Source organism: Taudactylus pleione, unplaced genomic scaffold (assembly GCF_031769625.1).
Source record: "Taudactylus pleione unplaced genomic scaffold, aTauple2 ptg000644l, whole genome shotgun sequence".
Classification (NCBI taxonomy): Eukaryota; Metazoa; Chordata; class Amphibia; order Anura; family Myobatrachidae; genus Taudactylus; species Taudactylus pleione.
The window spans coordinates 1058189-1073040 of record NW_028285046.1 but is presented as its reverse complement, the minus strand read 5'-3'; the positions used below and the strand labels follow the sequence as shown (position 1 = coordinate 1073040).

At 45.9% G+C, this 14852-nt stretch overlaps 1 protein-coding gene across 1 annotated transcript; it reads right to left on the bottom strand.

Moving 5' to 3' along the window:
- On the bottom strand, nt 1-14353 carry LOC148478918 (lysozyme C-1-like). The gene is made up of 4 exons (XM_088455143.1): nt 14215-14353; nt 8960-9118; nt 7664-7742; nt 1-61 (listed from the first exon to the last, which is right to left on the bottom strand). The coding sequence occupies exons 1-4, from the start codon at nt 14351-14353 to the stop codon at nt 1-3; spliced, it is 438 nt and encodes a 145-aa protein (XP_088311269.1).
- Between the last annotated feature and the right edge of the window lie 499 nt (nt 14354-14852).

The following is a 14852-nucleotide window of genomic DNA, read 5'->3' as shown; positions in this document are numbered from 1 at the left end:
TTAGCATCCTGCTGTAAATTCATTCAAATTCCTCCCCTTGCAGTGATTCTTCCAGGCAACCCTGTCAGTTAGAAGAACATGCAATTATTAAACATTAATGTCACTATTGGCAGATAATATCTGGGTATTTCAGGCATAAGAGCTCAGGGCTTGATTCAGCAGTGCACATAAGTGTGCACTGATGAACGCAGATTCCTGAGTACCTGTGCATGTGCAGGACCCATTCTGTCGCTCATGATGTTTCCAATATCGCCCATCAGAGCAGGGGCGTCTTAAGAGAGGAGAGGGCCTGTGTGCACTCCCTGTGAGGGGCCTTCTCCTCTCTCCCCGGTGTCCGGTAGCCGACTGACGCGGCTAGCCAGCCACCGGAGCCTTAGTAGACTCCAAGCACTAGAGTGTGCTCGGAGTCTACTGCGCATGCGCAGAACGCCGGAAAATGGCCGTGGCGGCCATTTTCTGGTGTTTTCAGCAACGCAGACACCCGACGTGGAACCACGGACAGGTAAGTCTAAAATAATATGGATGCAGTGTGTGCGGTGCAGGGCCCCCCTGGACCCAGGGGGCCCGTGTGCCCCACACACACTGCACTCATTATAGATACGCCACTGCATCAGAGTAAGCTGAAGCTTACTCAGACTGGCTACCTCCTGTCCGCTTGGGAGGCCAGGAAATCTGCATACTCCGATGCAGAACCTGGCCTCAGCACTCCCAAGAAACAAGATTGACATGCCCCCATTTCCGGGAACGCGGGGCAGCGCCACCCTTCCCTGCTCCTTTGGGGCTTTGCATGCAATAATTTAGGACTCGTTCTGCACATGCTCAGAACGGGTCCTGCCCAGGTGCTCCGCCATCAGAAATGTACGTAAACCATTTGGTTTTACAGACGGACGCTAATGCATTTGCTAATACAACCTCTGTCTCAACAGTGGTTGCGGAAATATGCAAATGCTAACTGAAGCCTTACCCTTGTGCACCAGCATGCTGCAGAGATTACAAGCACTTAGATGTCCACTTTCAGGCTCAGTGGATTGTGCAACTGCTATGGTGATCATAAACACTGCACCATCGGAAGCACCATCGACGCTTGCTGGATTTCCTGCTAAGCAACAAAGGCACATGCCTAGGGCCAGGTGGCCGTGGCCAGGTATGTATGCAGGGCATTTCTGGAGGATCATGACCTCCACCGAAAATGTCAGAGAGTGTGCCATGCTTGCTGGCTGAAGACTCCAGCAGCTGTCTGATGGCTTTGCTGACAGCCTGCCAGGTGCCGGCTCCAGGGGCGCACTCTAGTCCCTTCTGCTCTGTTGTGTATATGATGTCATGATACACTAGCAGGGTCGGATTAAGGGACACATGTCCCTGGGGCTGAAAATGTTCAAGGGCCTATACTGACAAAGGAAGGAACTGTAACCAGTGCTGTGTGGGTGTGACCAGAGCTAAGTGAGTGTGTACACCCCGTACACTATTAGCCCACTGTCTAACTAAATACCAGTGACGTGCGGTGAGATCAGGGCGGTAGCTAGGGTAGTGCGGCCGGTGCCATCGCACAGGTCAGGGGACGCTGTTTGGACCTGTCAAATTTCTGTTTATTATCATTCTCACTTGTAGCTTCCTCTTATTTCATCCCCAGCATCTCCTGGCCTCTCCTATCTCTTCCCTGGCCCTTCTCCATGAAGCCATGGCCCTTTTTTGGGTGCATTATGTCCCTTTGAAAAATGAGGGGGGCGCCAATGCTTTTTCTGGCACAGGGCACCAAAAAGTCTAGTTACGGCTTTGGGTGAGATCAATGGCTGGGGAGGCACACATATATAAAAACACAGTTTTTATATCAAAGCTCTGGAGCATGACCGGGAGTAAGACAGGGGAGGGAGTATGAGAGAGCCTCCCCTGCCTATCCTGACTGCACGTACATAAAAAAAGAAAACGTACAATTTTGTGAGAAAAATAGAAACACTATTTTAATCCTTATTTATGGGTGACTGTGTGGCCAGCTAGGCAGCTGGTCATCATCATGCTGAGGATGGGCCTATATTTATGTGGAGGCCTGGAGCTGTAGCTCCATCCGCCCCACTGTTAATCTGGCCCTGTGCACAAGCATATGATGTCACATGCATGGAATGAGGAGCCAGGACCAGCCCAGAAGTGATAGGAGGACGAGCACTAAGGTGCTGGAGGCTTCTATTAAAAACTGTATAGGAGGTGGGGCTGCTACTATATAGCGGAGGGGGCAGCTGAATGGCGCTGAATACCTGGCTGCTAGTAAATACTGTATAGGAGATGGGGTTCTGCACCTATATGTGGTGGGGGGGCACCCATACTTTAATACTTGTTGTTACACCCATAGACTATGTTATTATTATTGACCGCAGCCTGCTACAATAAGTGAGACACACACACAAACCCACAGTGATATATAAAGTGATCACTACTGGCCCGGCAAGCCCTGGGCTCTTCTGTGTAGCTGAGATGCAGGCTGTGTGTGACCCAAAGGCAGTGGCGTAACGTAATGGGTCACACATGCTGTCCAGCCCATAAACACAGTGCAGATGCAGCCAGTGACTAATTACTGAGGCTGAAGGCAAGTGAGGGACCAGATGACTGGTTACTGATCCTATGCGTCACTACAGAGCTCCTCCTGCAACTTTTCTTGCAGCTCTATGAGGTGAGATCACTCAGTTTCCTGGGAAGGATGGAGGGGACAAAGAAGTAATGATTGTTTTGTTTTTTTTCCCTGTGGGGTCAATGAGTTAATGTATGTTTCATTTTTTTTTTCCTTTGGCGGACAATGTGTGCGTTTGAACGCCGGTACAGGGGCATGCATAAATTAGCCACTGCGATAACATACAAAGCTTGGACTTCCACTGTGTGCAACAAAGTTAGCAATTTCTGAGTAAGGTCAGGGCTGCTGTAATTCTGCGTGAGGGGCCGATGGTACTCAATGTTACCGATGTTTGTGAAGGATTACATGGTATTATGGGTGCGAGACAGCGGTAGTAGAAGGTAGTGGGCGTCTCTATGCTGGCAGTGTGACTGCATTGCAATAGCAATCATTAGCATATTCTCGCAGCAGACCTGCGTGCAATTACAAAGCTGCGATCGCAATAGAGATCCTTACTGAATCAGGCCCAATGTGTGTGTGTTTTCTTGTCTGCCTCAGGAAAAAAATATGTCTTGACTTCTCGTATTTATTTACTTGTCTTCTGTGGAATAATTTGTTAAATGAAAAAGTAGAGGGATATGGATATGGTGCAAACAGTATTGGTGGGACAGTAATATAATAAGTGAGTGAGGGGTACAGTATAATAATAGTAACTAGGGGGATGGAGGACTAGTACAATCAGTGAAGAGGGGACAGTATATATAATCCAGTCAGTGACTGAGGTTGTAGTAATGGGAATTAGAGGGTAGGGGACATGTTGCAATCAGTGAAGGGGAAAAGTCTGTGACTGAGGGGTTTAATAATGGGAAGGCGTGCAATCGAGCGCAGATGCTAAATTGTAAATGTAAGAGGGCTGTGAACCCTAACTAAGTAAATGATCAGTTCTCATGAAGCCTGGCTCTGATGAGCTATGAATCTAAGGGGTATAGTTCCTAAAGTGCAAGTTTTTCGATGGTGGAGATGTTGCCCATAGCAACCAATCAGATTGTAGCTATTATCTTCTAGAAGGTGCTAGATAAATGTTAAGTAGAATCTGATTGGCTGCTTATAGTCTAGCATGGCCTATATCTATGATAAATACAAATGTGAATCCTTGGTGTTTTTTATCACTACTATTTGGAAAAAGCAGACTGAATATGATAGCTGTAGGCCAGGGCTCTCTAAAAGTGGCTATTTTACATACAATGATTGCACACTCTATGATATTGGGCATTAAAAGTTGAAATAAATTATTTTGTATTATATTTACACTGATTATTATAGGCCTTTTTAATATTTGCAATGTCTGTAATGCTTAAAGCGTTAAAAGGTTGTTTATATGGAGGAAAAATAATAAATAATGTAAGGGGCATGAATCAGGAACAAAAATATAGTGCTATGGATTGTTTGAGGGAGGGGGGCCCCAAACCAGTATCTTGCCTAGGGCCCCATGAGGTCTAAATCCGGCTCTGCTTGCAGTAGCCTTGGGGTTACTCAAGCTATTAATTTCAAATACTGCCATGGCCTCTAAGGCTTTGCCTTGTAAATGATTGCAACTTAAAAATAATGATCGAGATCAGTCTGCATCCCGCACCTCCGGCAGACTCGATCTCTGTTACATCCCGCCCGTGGTCTCTAATCATAGCAAGGTTATAGGTAATTGTGTACGCCATTGCACACTTTAATTTCCTAGACTTTTGCTCATGTGCATTAGCAAAAAAATCACTCAATTGTGTAAACACCGACACTGTGTTTGTCTGTCAGTCAGGCCCTGAGGCTGCGTTTACATTACAGATGTGCGGTTCGGTTTCCTGACATATGAACACACCGGAACTTAGGTATACCAGTTTGGAATCACTTTGGGGTCCCGAGTATCAGCTATCAGTTCAGAACTTGTTTTATTTTGGATTGCACGTAAACAGGTCTAAATTACATGATTTTAGCTGTCTGATTGTATTGAATTTTAAGGAATCCAAAACCGAATCCGAACCAAACACTTGAGGTACCTTAGGTATTTGAAGGCCCCATATCAAAAGTTTGAACAACCCAATGGAGAAAAATGTATATAACACGTGTAACATTGACAAGGAAAATGGGCCCCCTAAGCTCTGGGCCCCATAACAGCTGCACTTCTATAAAATGTCAGAAGCTTATAGTATACTATTGCAATTTCTCCTCTTTATCTCTTTCCAAGGTTTGATATATGTCGCCCTTAGTTATTTTTTGTGTACCTGCAAAAAGCAGGAGGACACTGAGCCTGTGCTGATGGAGGCGGGAAATGGTTTGGGTCAGTGACAGAGCATTCCACAGTACAGAGATTATACACCCTTGGAGGTAGGATTGAATACTGTGGCAAGATCAAAGTGACAGGTTTTAAGAATAAAAATGTAGCCTGCCAAACACCCCGTTTTACCCATCCTTTGTATTATTATGTGTACTCTTACAGATGTACAGTATGTGTATGCTTTGTAACATTTTGTATAACCATGTGTGTATTCTTACATCTCCCCAGATGGATTTGCCCACACTACCATTATGACGTTCCTCTGTTCTTAAGGACATGATGTCTATTCACTCAGCGTGCCATCCTTCTTGATCACACCTCATCTGAACAGACACATGCAGGATGTAGGTCCCACACATGCCAACCATGATGTGGTAAAGACTGGTAGAGGCCCCCAAAAGATCCAGGGTGAGGCAAATCACAGTGAGATTAAAAAGGTGCTGTCACAGTGCAGGTGGGTGTGGTATGGATCTAACCTGTCTGTGTCAATGCTGTATATCGATTTTGATTGGACTGGAAACAGGGCAACAAGAATCAGCCACAAGGAAGACTCAGACTGATTGGCTGCAAGTGGTTCAGATTTTGCTACATTGTACACCCTCCAAAAACAGGAAGACATTGAGCCTAATCTCTATAGTACATTGCTAGCACTATAGAGAACACTTTAGCTTGTATTCAGCAACCTACAATGGGGTACAAAGGAATGTGTCATTAGTCTTTTTAGGAAATTGCTATTTACTGTTTAGTGTCAGTGCCACAGTGACAGCAACTGGAAATTCAGGTTACCATTAGGCATAAACAACTAAAAAACTAGAACTGCACTAGCATTATGTGCCAGTTTATTGGTTATTAGTCATTTATGATTACCTGTCATAATTAATAGTAGTAATAATAATTATTATTATTATTATAATTTATTTATATGGTGCCACAAGTGTTCCGCAGCGCCTTACAAAGTACATAAACAAATAGGTTGACCAGTGACTTACAGTACAATACAGGACATGGATAATATACATTGCTACATCCGCGACCATAACACCCAGATAAGCCAAAGAGCAAAGCAACCAAGGGTTAGGTGCCCTAGTGGGGAGTAAGAAGTAGATGAAAGTAGAGAACTGAGAAGCACGAGAGGGTAGTGGGCCCTGCTCGTAAGAGCTTACATTCTAAAGGGGAGGGGCAGACAAACAGGTGTGACACAGATGGGGTAGGCAGGGAGGAAGGAGTATGTAGCAGCAAGTTAAGATGAGAGCTGGAAGGCTTTGATTGATAGACCCCATTCAGTGATTCCTACGATGCACCCAGCCAGTAAGAAGCAGCTGTCATTCTTCATTGTCATCATCATATCACCAGGACATATTTTGCTCCAGGGGTCGAGCACCCACAAAATATATGCCTCTGTGTTCTGGTCTGGCTATTGCCTTTGCGTGAACACTCCCATAATGTAATCAGACTATGCATGCAGAACTGTACCCTGCCCCCCCATTCTGCCTAGCAAAGCTCAGAGACATTAGATGTGACAAAATTAAGGTTTTATGATAAAATATGTCTAATGCTGGCCATACACCTGTACGATTTCGGGCCGATTGCCAGATTTTCGACGCGCCGTGCGATCAATAGTGTAGAAATCGTGTATTTTTAAAGTAGGATATGACCTGATGCGCGCTCCCGCAGCTCCTAAAACGGATCGTATGATCAGATGTGCAGCCCATATTATCAATCGTATTCATATGCTGATCGTGTCGTGTTTTTCACCATGCGATGCATCGTGCGTCCGACCGCTGTCATTTAAGTGTCATTTTGAAGAATGATTATCAGTTTTGCAGCAGGCACACGATCAATCCTATGTACATCATGTGTCCACAGTGCATTCGGGACTGCCATGGAGCTGCCACGGGTGTTCAAGGGAAATCATAAGATGAATCTCATCTTATGCTGGTCGTACTAGTTAATAGCCAGCATAACTCTACGTCAGGGGTCAGGGAACTTTGTTACCTTTTACCCCAAAATATATTTAGATACACCAACGTTACCCCTTTGATTTGAAAGGAAGGAAATCTTATAGTATAGCCCCCATAGTTATGCCCCTGTAGCAGTGCCCCCATATAATGCCCCTGTAGTAGTGCACCCATATAATGCCCCTGTAGTGCCACTTGTACAAAAAAAAAAAATAAATAAACACTTACCTTAACCCCCGCTCCTGCATCCGCCGCCGTACTGTCCGCCCAGGTGCTCCTCGGAACTATGGGAGAGACATCATGACGTCTCTCCCATAGTGCGAATGGAGAGAGCCGGAAGCTGGAGTTCAGAAGAGAACTCCAGCTTCCGGCTAACGCGGCGCTGCAGGGAAGGAGCCGGACGCCCGCTGGTAATAACATCTCAGCGGGCGTCCGGCTTAGAGCGTCCCTGCGGTGCCGGGCTGAAGGTCACTGACGCCGGAAGCAGCGGGTGCACCGTTGCACCCGGCGCCAGTGACCTCCATTCTGGGGGTAATGGACGGACAGCCAGGCGTGCAATGATTCATATGCATGCCCGGCTGTCCGTCCATTACCCCCAGGAATTTCAGTTTTACCCCAAGTGGGGTAATTTACCCCTGTTCCCCGACCACTGTTCTACATTATCCAAATTATGCATATCTCAACTTACTATATACAACAGATATACAATTCTGCCCCTCCACCATTACTATTTACAACTCAATCAGTTTTAACAATAATGAAACAATAACAGCAGTCACTTACCAAGCTGAAATGCCATTGGGGTCCCTTACAACTCTTTTGGCACATTCAATATCATCATAGATGTTATCATTCAGAAGACCTAAATAATCAAATTAATATGTTGGGGTAAGTATATGTAGTATATGTTAGAGTAGAAAGAATTATGGCAAAAATAAAACATGTTTAATACTGTACAGGACAATATATTGTACTCTCTCACCATCTTAAATGACATAAGAATTATTGCTCACCACATGCTGCCATATTTATATGAAGGTCTATTTAAAATGACAAGTCACTAATTTCTATCAATAAACACACGGTCCTGTGAGTATTGTACATCGGAACAGATGTTTGGTTCAGTCATCTGTTCTTTTGTATATCACATTTTCTTGAAGCATTAGTTTAGAAGTGAGCATGCCCTTTCTTATGGAAAATACTTACCCATTAGTGTATGGAACACAGGGCCTGTGTCTTTTTACGCAGCACAACTGCACCTTTATGATAAAGGCTCAGCTGACGGGATTTGTACAGAGACGACCATCGGTTGCGGTGCTAATCCACCGCTATGCGTACAAAGATGCATCACTGGTTGCAGCCAGCTTGTGCACATGCGGGGATCATGATCCTACACATGCACACAAATTGACAAGCAGCCCACCTCTAGAAGCCTGGGTTTAGAGCTTAACATTTAAGGTGCATACACGCACAACGATTTTTTTAACAATTATCGTTAACCATATCGTTTATCGTTCAATTGTTGAAAAAATAGTTCACTTTCTAAGTTAAAACAATGAACGATTATCGTTCATGCACATTCACATTTGTAGTTTGTAGTTCAGTCAGACTGACCAACTCAATGATTTTCATTAAGGGAATATGCAAAAATCGTTTGTAGTTAAAAAAAAATTGTTCATTACATTTAATAAATGAACGATTTTAGTAAATGATTTTGGTTCATTTTTCCCTTGAAAAAATTTACGAAAATCGTTTACTAAAATCGTTCATTTACAAAATCGTTGTGTGTGTGTGTGCACCTTAACCCTGTAGAGGAGAACTCTGGAGATTACAGTAAATACTGTATAAACTTCTTTAGCTGCTGTACATTAGGCTCTTTGTGTGTTTAAACCCCTGTTACTTTTTTCTAAAAGAATTGTAATCCGGTGTGTATTTTTATAATAAAAGCACATTTTTGCATTGCCAAGTACTTTAGGGGTATTGGGTGTGCATAACCGGTACATAAGGGTTTCTACAGGCAAACCAGCCACCTGTTGCTGTACAAGAGCTTTAACATTAACCAAATATCTTAATACTCACTTTGGCAGCTTATCCCACAGGCATTTTCAGCTCTGGATGTTTTCCCGTCATTGCACCACCATTTGCTGTTGATCTGAAAAATCCCATAGTCTCGGCTTGGCCCGTTGTTGTTCACAGCTGCAGTGTTGTAGCGACTTTCATAGTAGGCAAGGCATATCCCTGTGCATAATGTCATTACAAAGTGAATATTTGAGCATTCTGGACCTTAAACATGTACTTATTGCCTGCCTCTTAGTGCTGGCAGCCATTTTATGGACTATACTAATATTCTTCTGCATATAGTCCATCAATGCACTGGGAAACATTGGAGCTGATGAAGAGTTGGCAGTAATTTGGGCCTATGTGGCTCCAGGGTAAAGTGCATGGTAAAATGTAATTTCGTTGCCATTATGCAGAACTGTACACATCTCACTGCGTGGGTAGTATTGCACATGGCTTACCACTAGTCATTATCTTTAGTTAGGAGCTGATTGGTTTGTACTTTATCTCTCCATTTTATCTCTATCCAAGGCTTAGTACATCTACCTCAATATGTCCAAATTTCATGCGGCTTTGCATTGCCTCACTTGCCTGCTCTCATTTTCTGAGACTGTGCAGTGCAAGTTAAGCTATAGACACAGTCATACATTCATTATACCAGAGCCGTAACTAGGCTTTTTGGTGCCCCTCTATTTTTTGAATAGAGAGATAACAGATCCAAAAAAGGCCATGGCCTCATGGGGAAGGGCCAGGGAAGATATAGGAGTACTCTTGGGGCAGCCAGGAGATGTTGGGGATAAAAGAAGAGGAAGCTATAAGTGAGAATGATAATAAACAGGAAAACTGACAGGCCCAAACAGCGCCCCCTGCTCTGCGGTGCTCAGGTCGCACTACTCTAGCTACGGCCCTGCATCATACTGTACCTCCCTGAGGCATTGTATGAGATTACTCCTATGATTGGGCTTTCCCACATTCACTTTACTCTCCCTAATAGGTTTGTGCTCAATACAGCAGTTCTGAACTATGGGCCTGATTCAGAGGCGACCCGACAGTTAGCATACATCTCCGATGATGAGTGGTCTGCGCATGCCGAGGACTCCTTGACCGCAGACCCTCCCAAGTGCAGCATGATCGGCATGCTGCAGAATTTGAGGTGCAGAGCGGGGGCGTTCCTGGACAGCGTTCCTGCTTTCCAGGTGGTATGAGGCCAGGGTCTGCGTCGGAGCACTGGCGATTGAAGCGATCGCCCCCCCTAGCATAGTTTGTCCGACCTTTATCATCTCTCTCCTCTGCATCATTCAGAGGAGAAAGATGATAAAGGCTGTGCTGTGATCGGAGCTCCCGTCTCGCAGTCAGGGTGATGTGTCAGTGATGGGCTGTCACCCGGGAGGAAGAGATCACAGACGGCTCCTCACACCCTGTGATCAGCTGTGTGGTCTAAACAGACCACACGCTGATCACTGTTAAAAAAAAACAAAAAAACAACTTACCTCTGCCCAGGGACCGAAGATCGGGGCTCCGGTGATGTCCTCCCTCCAGTCAGCTATTCTCCCGGCTCCTGCACTGTGACCCTTGTCAGCTGCTGCATTAAACAGCTGACCGGGTCACTGTGCAGGATGGGAGAGCAGCTGACCGAAGCCCGGAGGGAGAACAGTGTAGAAGGGCCGAGGGTACCGGTGCGGTTACTCACCCTGCAACTAGGCAACCTTACCTTACACGCCTGGAGGCTGGGGGTGCCTTGGGTCGGAGAGGGCCCCGGGCATCACGGCGTGGTGGGATCCGGAGGGATCCCAGCACTGCCCAAAGGTATGGCGGGGTGCAGCAGCAGGCCGGATGGCGGGCCGGGATCGGTCGTGATCCTGCCCCCATCCAGCGCAGCGGGCGTGGAGGTAGCGGTGGATTACCGCCGCTACTCCATGTGCGTGATGGCAAGTTTGAATCCTGGTGGATTCAGACTCAGCCAATCAGCATGCACCCCTTTGAATTTGGCGCCAACTGTGAACCAATCAGAGCTCACAGACCGGCAGCCAGAGGGGATGACCGCGGCAAGCCAATCACAGCTCGCTGCATCATCGCCCTGCCCTCTGTTGTCGGCTTGAATTAGCTGGCGCGAGGAGGGCACAGGAAGTTCGACGGTCGGGATGGAGCGAGGAAGAGCTCCTGAAGTGAGACGCACAAGGAAGACGCCGGAAGTCCCGCAGGGCAGCGGCCATTGAAAAAGAGCTCACACAAGCTGCCGGCCGCCGGGCAAAGAGCTGCAGACTGGCGCACACCAGGAGTGAGGATGGAGAAAGCATCGGAGGCCCTGGGTCAGCAGTGTGCGATGCAAAAGTGCTAGCCCCGGCCACTGCTGCCCAGGTGAAGACTGCAGGAAACCCGGAGGGGGCTGGAGGCGTTCCACCTCCGGTGAAGACCACGCGGATGTTCTGGCTGGGCCAGGCTCGGCTCAGTGGAAGGCCCCAGGACTGGTAAGTACCTGTATCCCTCCCTAGATCATCAGGTAATTCGGCGCTAGGCCATAGGCATTGTAATTCGGCACTAGGCCATGGTCACTGTAATTCGGCATTAGGCCGTGGTCATTGGAGTTTGGCACTAGGCCTTGGACGAGGGTAAGTCAGGTTAGGCCGTAGGAGTTGTTGCTGTCGGCGTTAGACCGTGATCTTTTTAGCTTGGTGCTAGGCCTTGGACGAGGGCAAGTCAGGCTAGGCCATAGGAGTTGTTGCTGTCAGCGTTAGGCCATGATCTTCGGAGTTTGGTGCTAGGCCTTGGACGAGGGTAAGTCAGGCTAGGCCGCAGGTACGTAAGGGCAGAAGGCCCTCGAAGCATCGTGGAATTTGGTTAGGCCCCCATCGAAGGTAGACCGGGCTGGGACCAGGACATTCTCCCCCGCAGTCAGGCCCCCATTAAAGGTAGGCTGTTGGTAAGTCATCTGTTATTGTATCGGGTCCTGTGCTGGGCTCTTGCTGTTGTGTTCATCTACAGGTGCTGAGATCAGGACTCATCCAGCAAAGGGACAAGATTATTTTCGGTGAGCGTAAACTGTGTATTGTGTGCTGTTTGTGTCGTGTGTTACCCATTTCCCTTTTCCCTGTCGGGCATTTTCGTTCGGGGTACACCCTTGTGCTTGGCATGTAGGTGTAGCCAGTCTGAGGCCTAAAGTGCCAATGATGACCATCCACTGATCCCAGTGGAAGTCACCTCGCCTCAGCACCTTGTTCTTTTCCAGGCCCAGGAGTAGAAACCCCATTTGCAACTGTCTGTGTCCGACCTGTGTTCCAGGACCGTCGACGGGAGCGGCCTGAAGGTGTTAGGCTGGAAGTCAGGAAGTAAGTGTCCGAGTACATCATTAAGCATTCCAACCCTGGGGTACACCCCCCCACACCTCTTACAACATCACCGGAGGTAAGTGAAAGTAAAAGAGGGGGGAGGGATCATGCGGGTGCCACGAGGGGGGTGTCGCGGGGGCTGCTGCGAGGGAGGGCTGCCGCGAGGGGGGGTCACAGTGGGGGTACTTAAACATATATTGATTGATTTTTACAATGTGGCCAGCAAAAAAAAAAATATGAGAAGGGGAGGAGCTGGGACCAAAAAGGGGAGGTGACAGTATAGGAAAGAGGAGGAGTTTGAGTTCATCATTAACTCGCCCCCCCTAATAGAACAGTCTAGATCCGCCCCTGCGTCAGAGGACACAGATTTCCTGGCTTCTAAAGTTGCCAGGACCCGGTCAAGCTGCGATAAGCTTCAGCTACCACAGCCTGGCCAAAGGGGCAACCATTGCGACCCATGATTGCGATGGTGATCCCAGGCTACGAATCGGTCGCAGCGCTGGGATCACAGATGCAGCAAGGAGGTGCGGCTCTGTAATTGTGTGCGGCTCTGCAATTCCGTCCACCTCTGAATCAGGCCCAGAGTCTGGAGATAACTTCTGAGTCTAAGGGCCATATTCAATTAGTTTTGCATCCGCAAAAAAGTTCCGCCTACCCGACTTTTACCTACATCGCGTGTTTTGATGCGAAAACTTATTGTGCGCGTTCCCACTTTTCTACGTATTCAATTACAAAACAGACAAAAACGGCAAGCGGCGAATGCAGAATAGGCGGAAAGTACTCTGTACCCCAAAAAAAGATGGGCTGACTTCGGAAATCATTATGGTAGTTTAGTATTAGCCCTAATTGAACTAGTTAGGGTAATTAAGTGGTGGTAATTGCTTGCTATTAGCGTCTTGGTAAAAGTGTAGAAGAATGGCATAAAGCAGTGTTTTTGGAGCAAATAAGTATTTCCATCAAATTTGGGGCATCTTTTAATGCCTCTAAAGTGAAGTTTTAGAAAAAGTGAAATTCCTCCGTCATACAAGCACCTGCAATCCCAAAAACACTTGGCCCCTTCTTAGAGCACCCCCAGAAGCTTATTTCGCTAGTTTTTTAAGTTGTCCCCCTACTTTTTTCATTTTTGCTCCAAATTTCTAAGGCATTTTTGGGGTGTTCCTGTTTTTTTTTTTTGGTTTCTTTTTTTGGGTGAGTTGTCCTTTGGGGGTGTCTACAAGGGTTCTGAGTGGTTTGCCAACATCTGCACCACAAAATATAGATTTTGCACTTTTTTTCTCCTGCTATTCTGTGGAAAAAAAGTAATGTGTATTTCAGTGCATTGACTTTTTGCATAGGCGAAAACGGAATGGAATTGAATACGGAGGAAAAAAAACAGGCGAAATTTTCGCCAAAAAAAAACCACACGAAAAACGGCTTTTTGCTCCAAATTGAATACGACCCTAAGTGGTAATTAAGTAAAAGTTGTAGGAATTAGGAATCAATAAAAGTACAGTAATAGCCTTCAGCTTCCACTTGTACCAGTCAGAATTGACTACTATTTCCACTTATGAGTTACATCTTTCAGCTATGGCATAGATTTACAACAGAGGTCCTCTGTCAGGGAGTCACGCAGCGTGGGGTCCCATTTGCCATAACGGCAACCAGCCCCAAACTGGTCAGCCAGGAGCTGGAATTCATTGAAAATTTAGGACCCCAAAAATAAAATGGGCGCCGTCATGAGCTCCCTGCCCTGTCATATTAAGTACTGGTACCATGCTGAAACGGACAAATTTAGAATCCTAGGAGCACAAGGGATGTATCAGTTTGGGGTGAACAGAATGTAAAACTCCCAAAAGACTAATTCAAATTGACTATTGTTAATGTTATATACACTACCTACTCCATTCATGTATACAGCTTATCATGTTACATTGAACTGTACATTATTAATTTAGATAATGTTATACATACAGTTAGCTGCACTATTGCCACGATATCCAGCCAGCCCTGTTTCTTTGAAGATCCTGTATAACTCGCATTTGGTGTAGAATTTCCCCTCTGATCCGAGGTGCAAGCACAGAAAGAAAACAAAGCATAAGATGACCTTCATGTTCTTTACAGGCTAGCCTAGGATCCAGGTGATTTCTGTTCAATAATAAAAAAAAAATCATAAGAGATCATTGTTGAAAAAGAATATGAGAAATATTTCTATTATTGATTTCTTATAAAAAAAAGTGAAATATAGTAAAGAAGCATGAAGACACTAATAAGTCCTAATAAACACACATTAAATATAATTTGAATATAAAATTCAGTATATTTATTCATCAATGTGATCCTTGTCAATGACATTTGTATAACATGAAAGGATAGAATGTGGCATGGGTTTAACAAGCTATTTTTGTTGCTTACAGGTGCCAAGCAGTGACATAGAGGAGTGTGACCAACAAGAAGTACAAAGAAAAGCACAGTGTTATTGCTACTTCACGCTACTAAGGGTTTGATTCCAATCAGTGCCCTATTTGTTTAGAACTTGATTGTGTTCCCTCTAGGTGTTCTAATTACTTGGGACCTTGAATTAAGGGGTCTCCATGCCAGCCCCTTGCTTA

Excerpts from the sequence above, each read along its gene's own strand:
- LOC148478918 (XM_088455143.1), bottom strand. The coding sequence starts at position 14,353 with ATGAAGGTCATCTTATGCTTTGTTTTCTTTCTGTGCTTGCACCTCGGA. Across the intron at positions 9,119-14,214 it reads TGGCAATAGTGCAGCTAACT|GGATATGCCTTGCCTACTAT; the intron begins GTATGTATAACA and ends CATTATGCACAG. Across the intron at positions 7,743-8,959 it reads CTGTGGGATAAGCTGCCAAA|GTCTTCTGAATGATAACATC; the intron begins GTGAGTATTAAG and ends TTGATTATTTAG.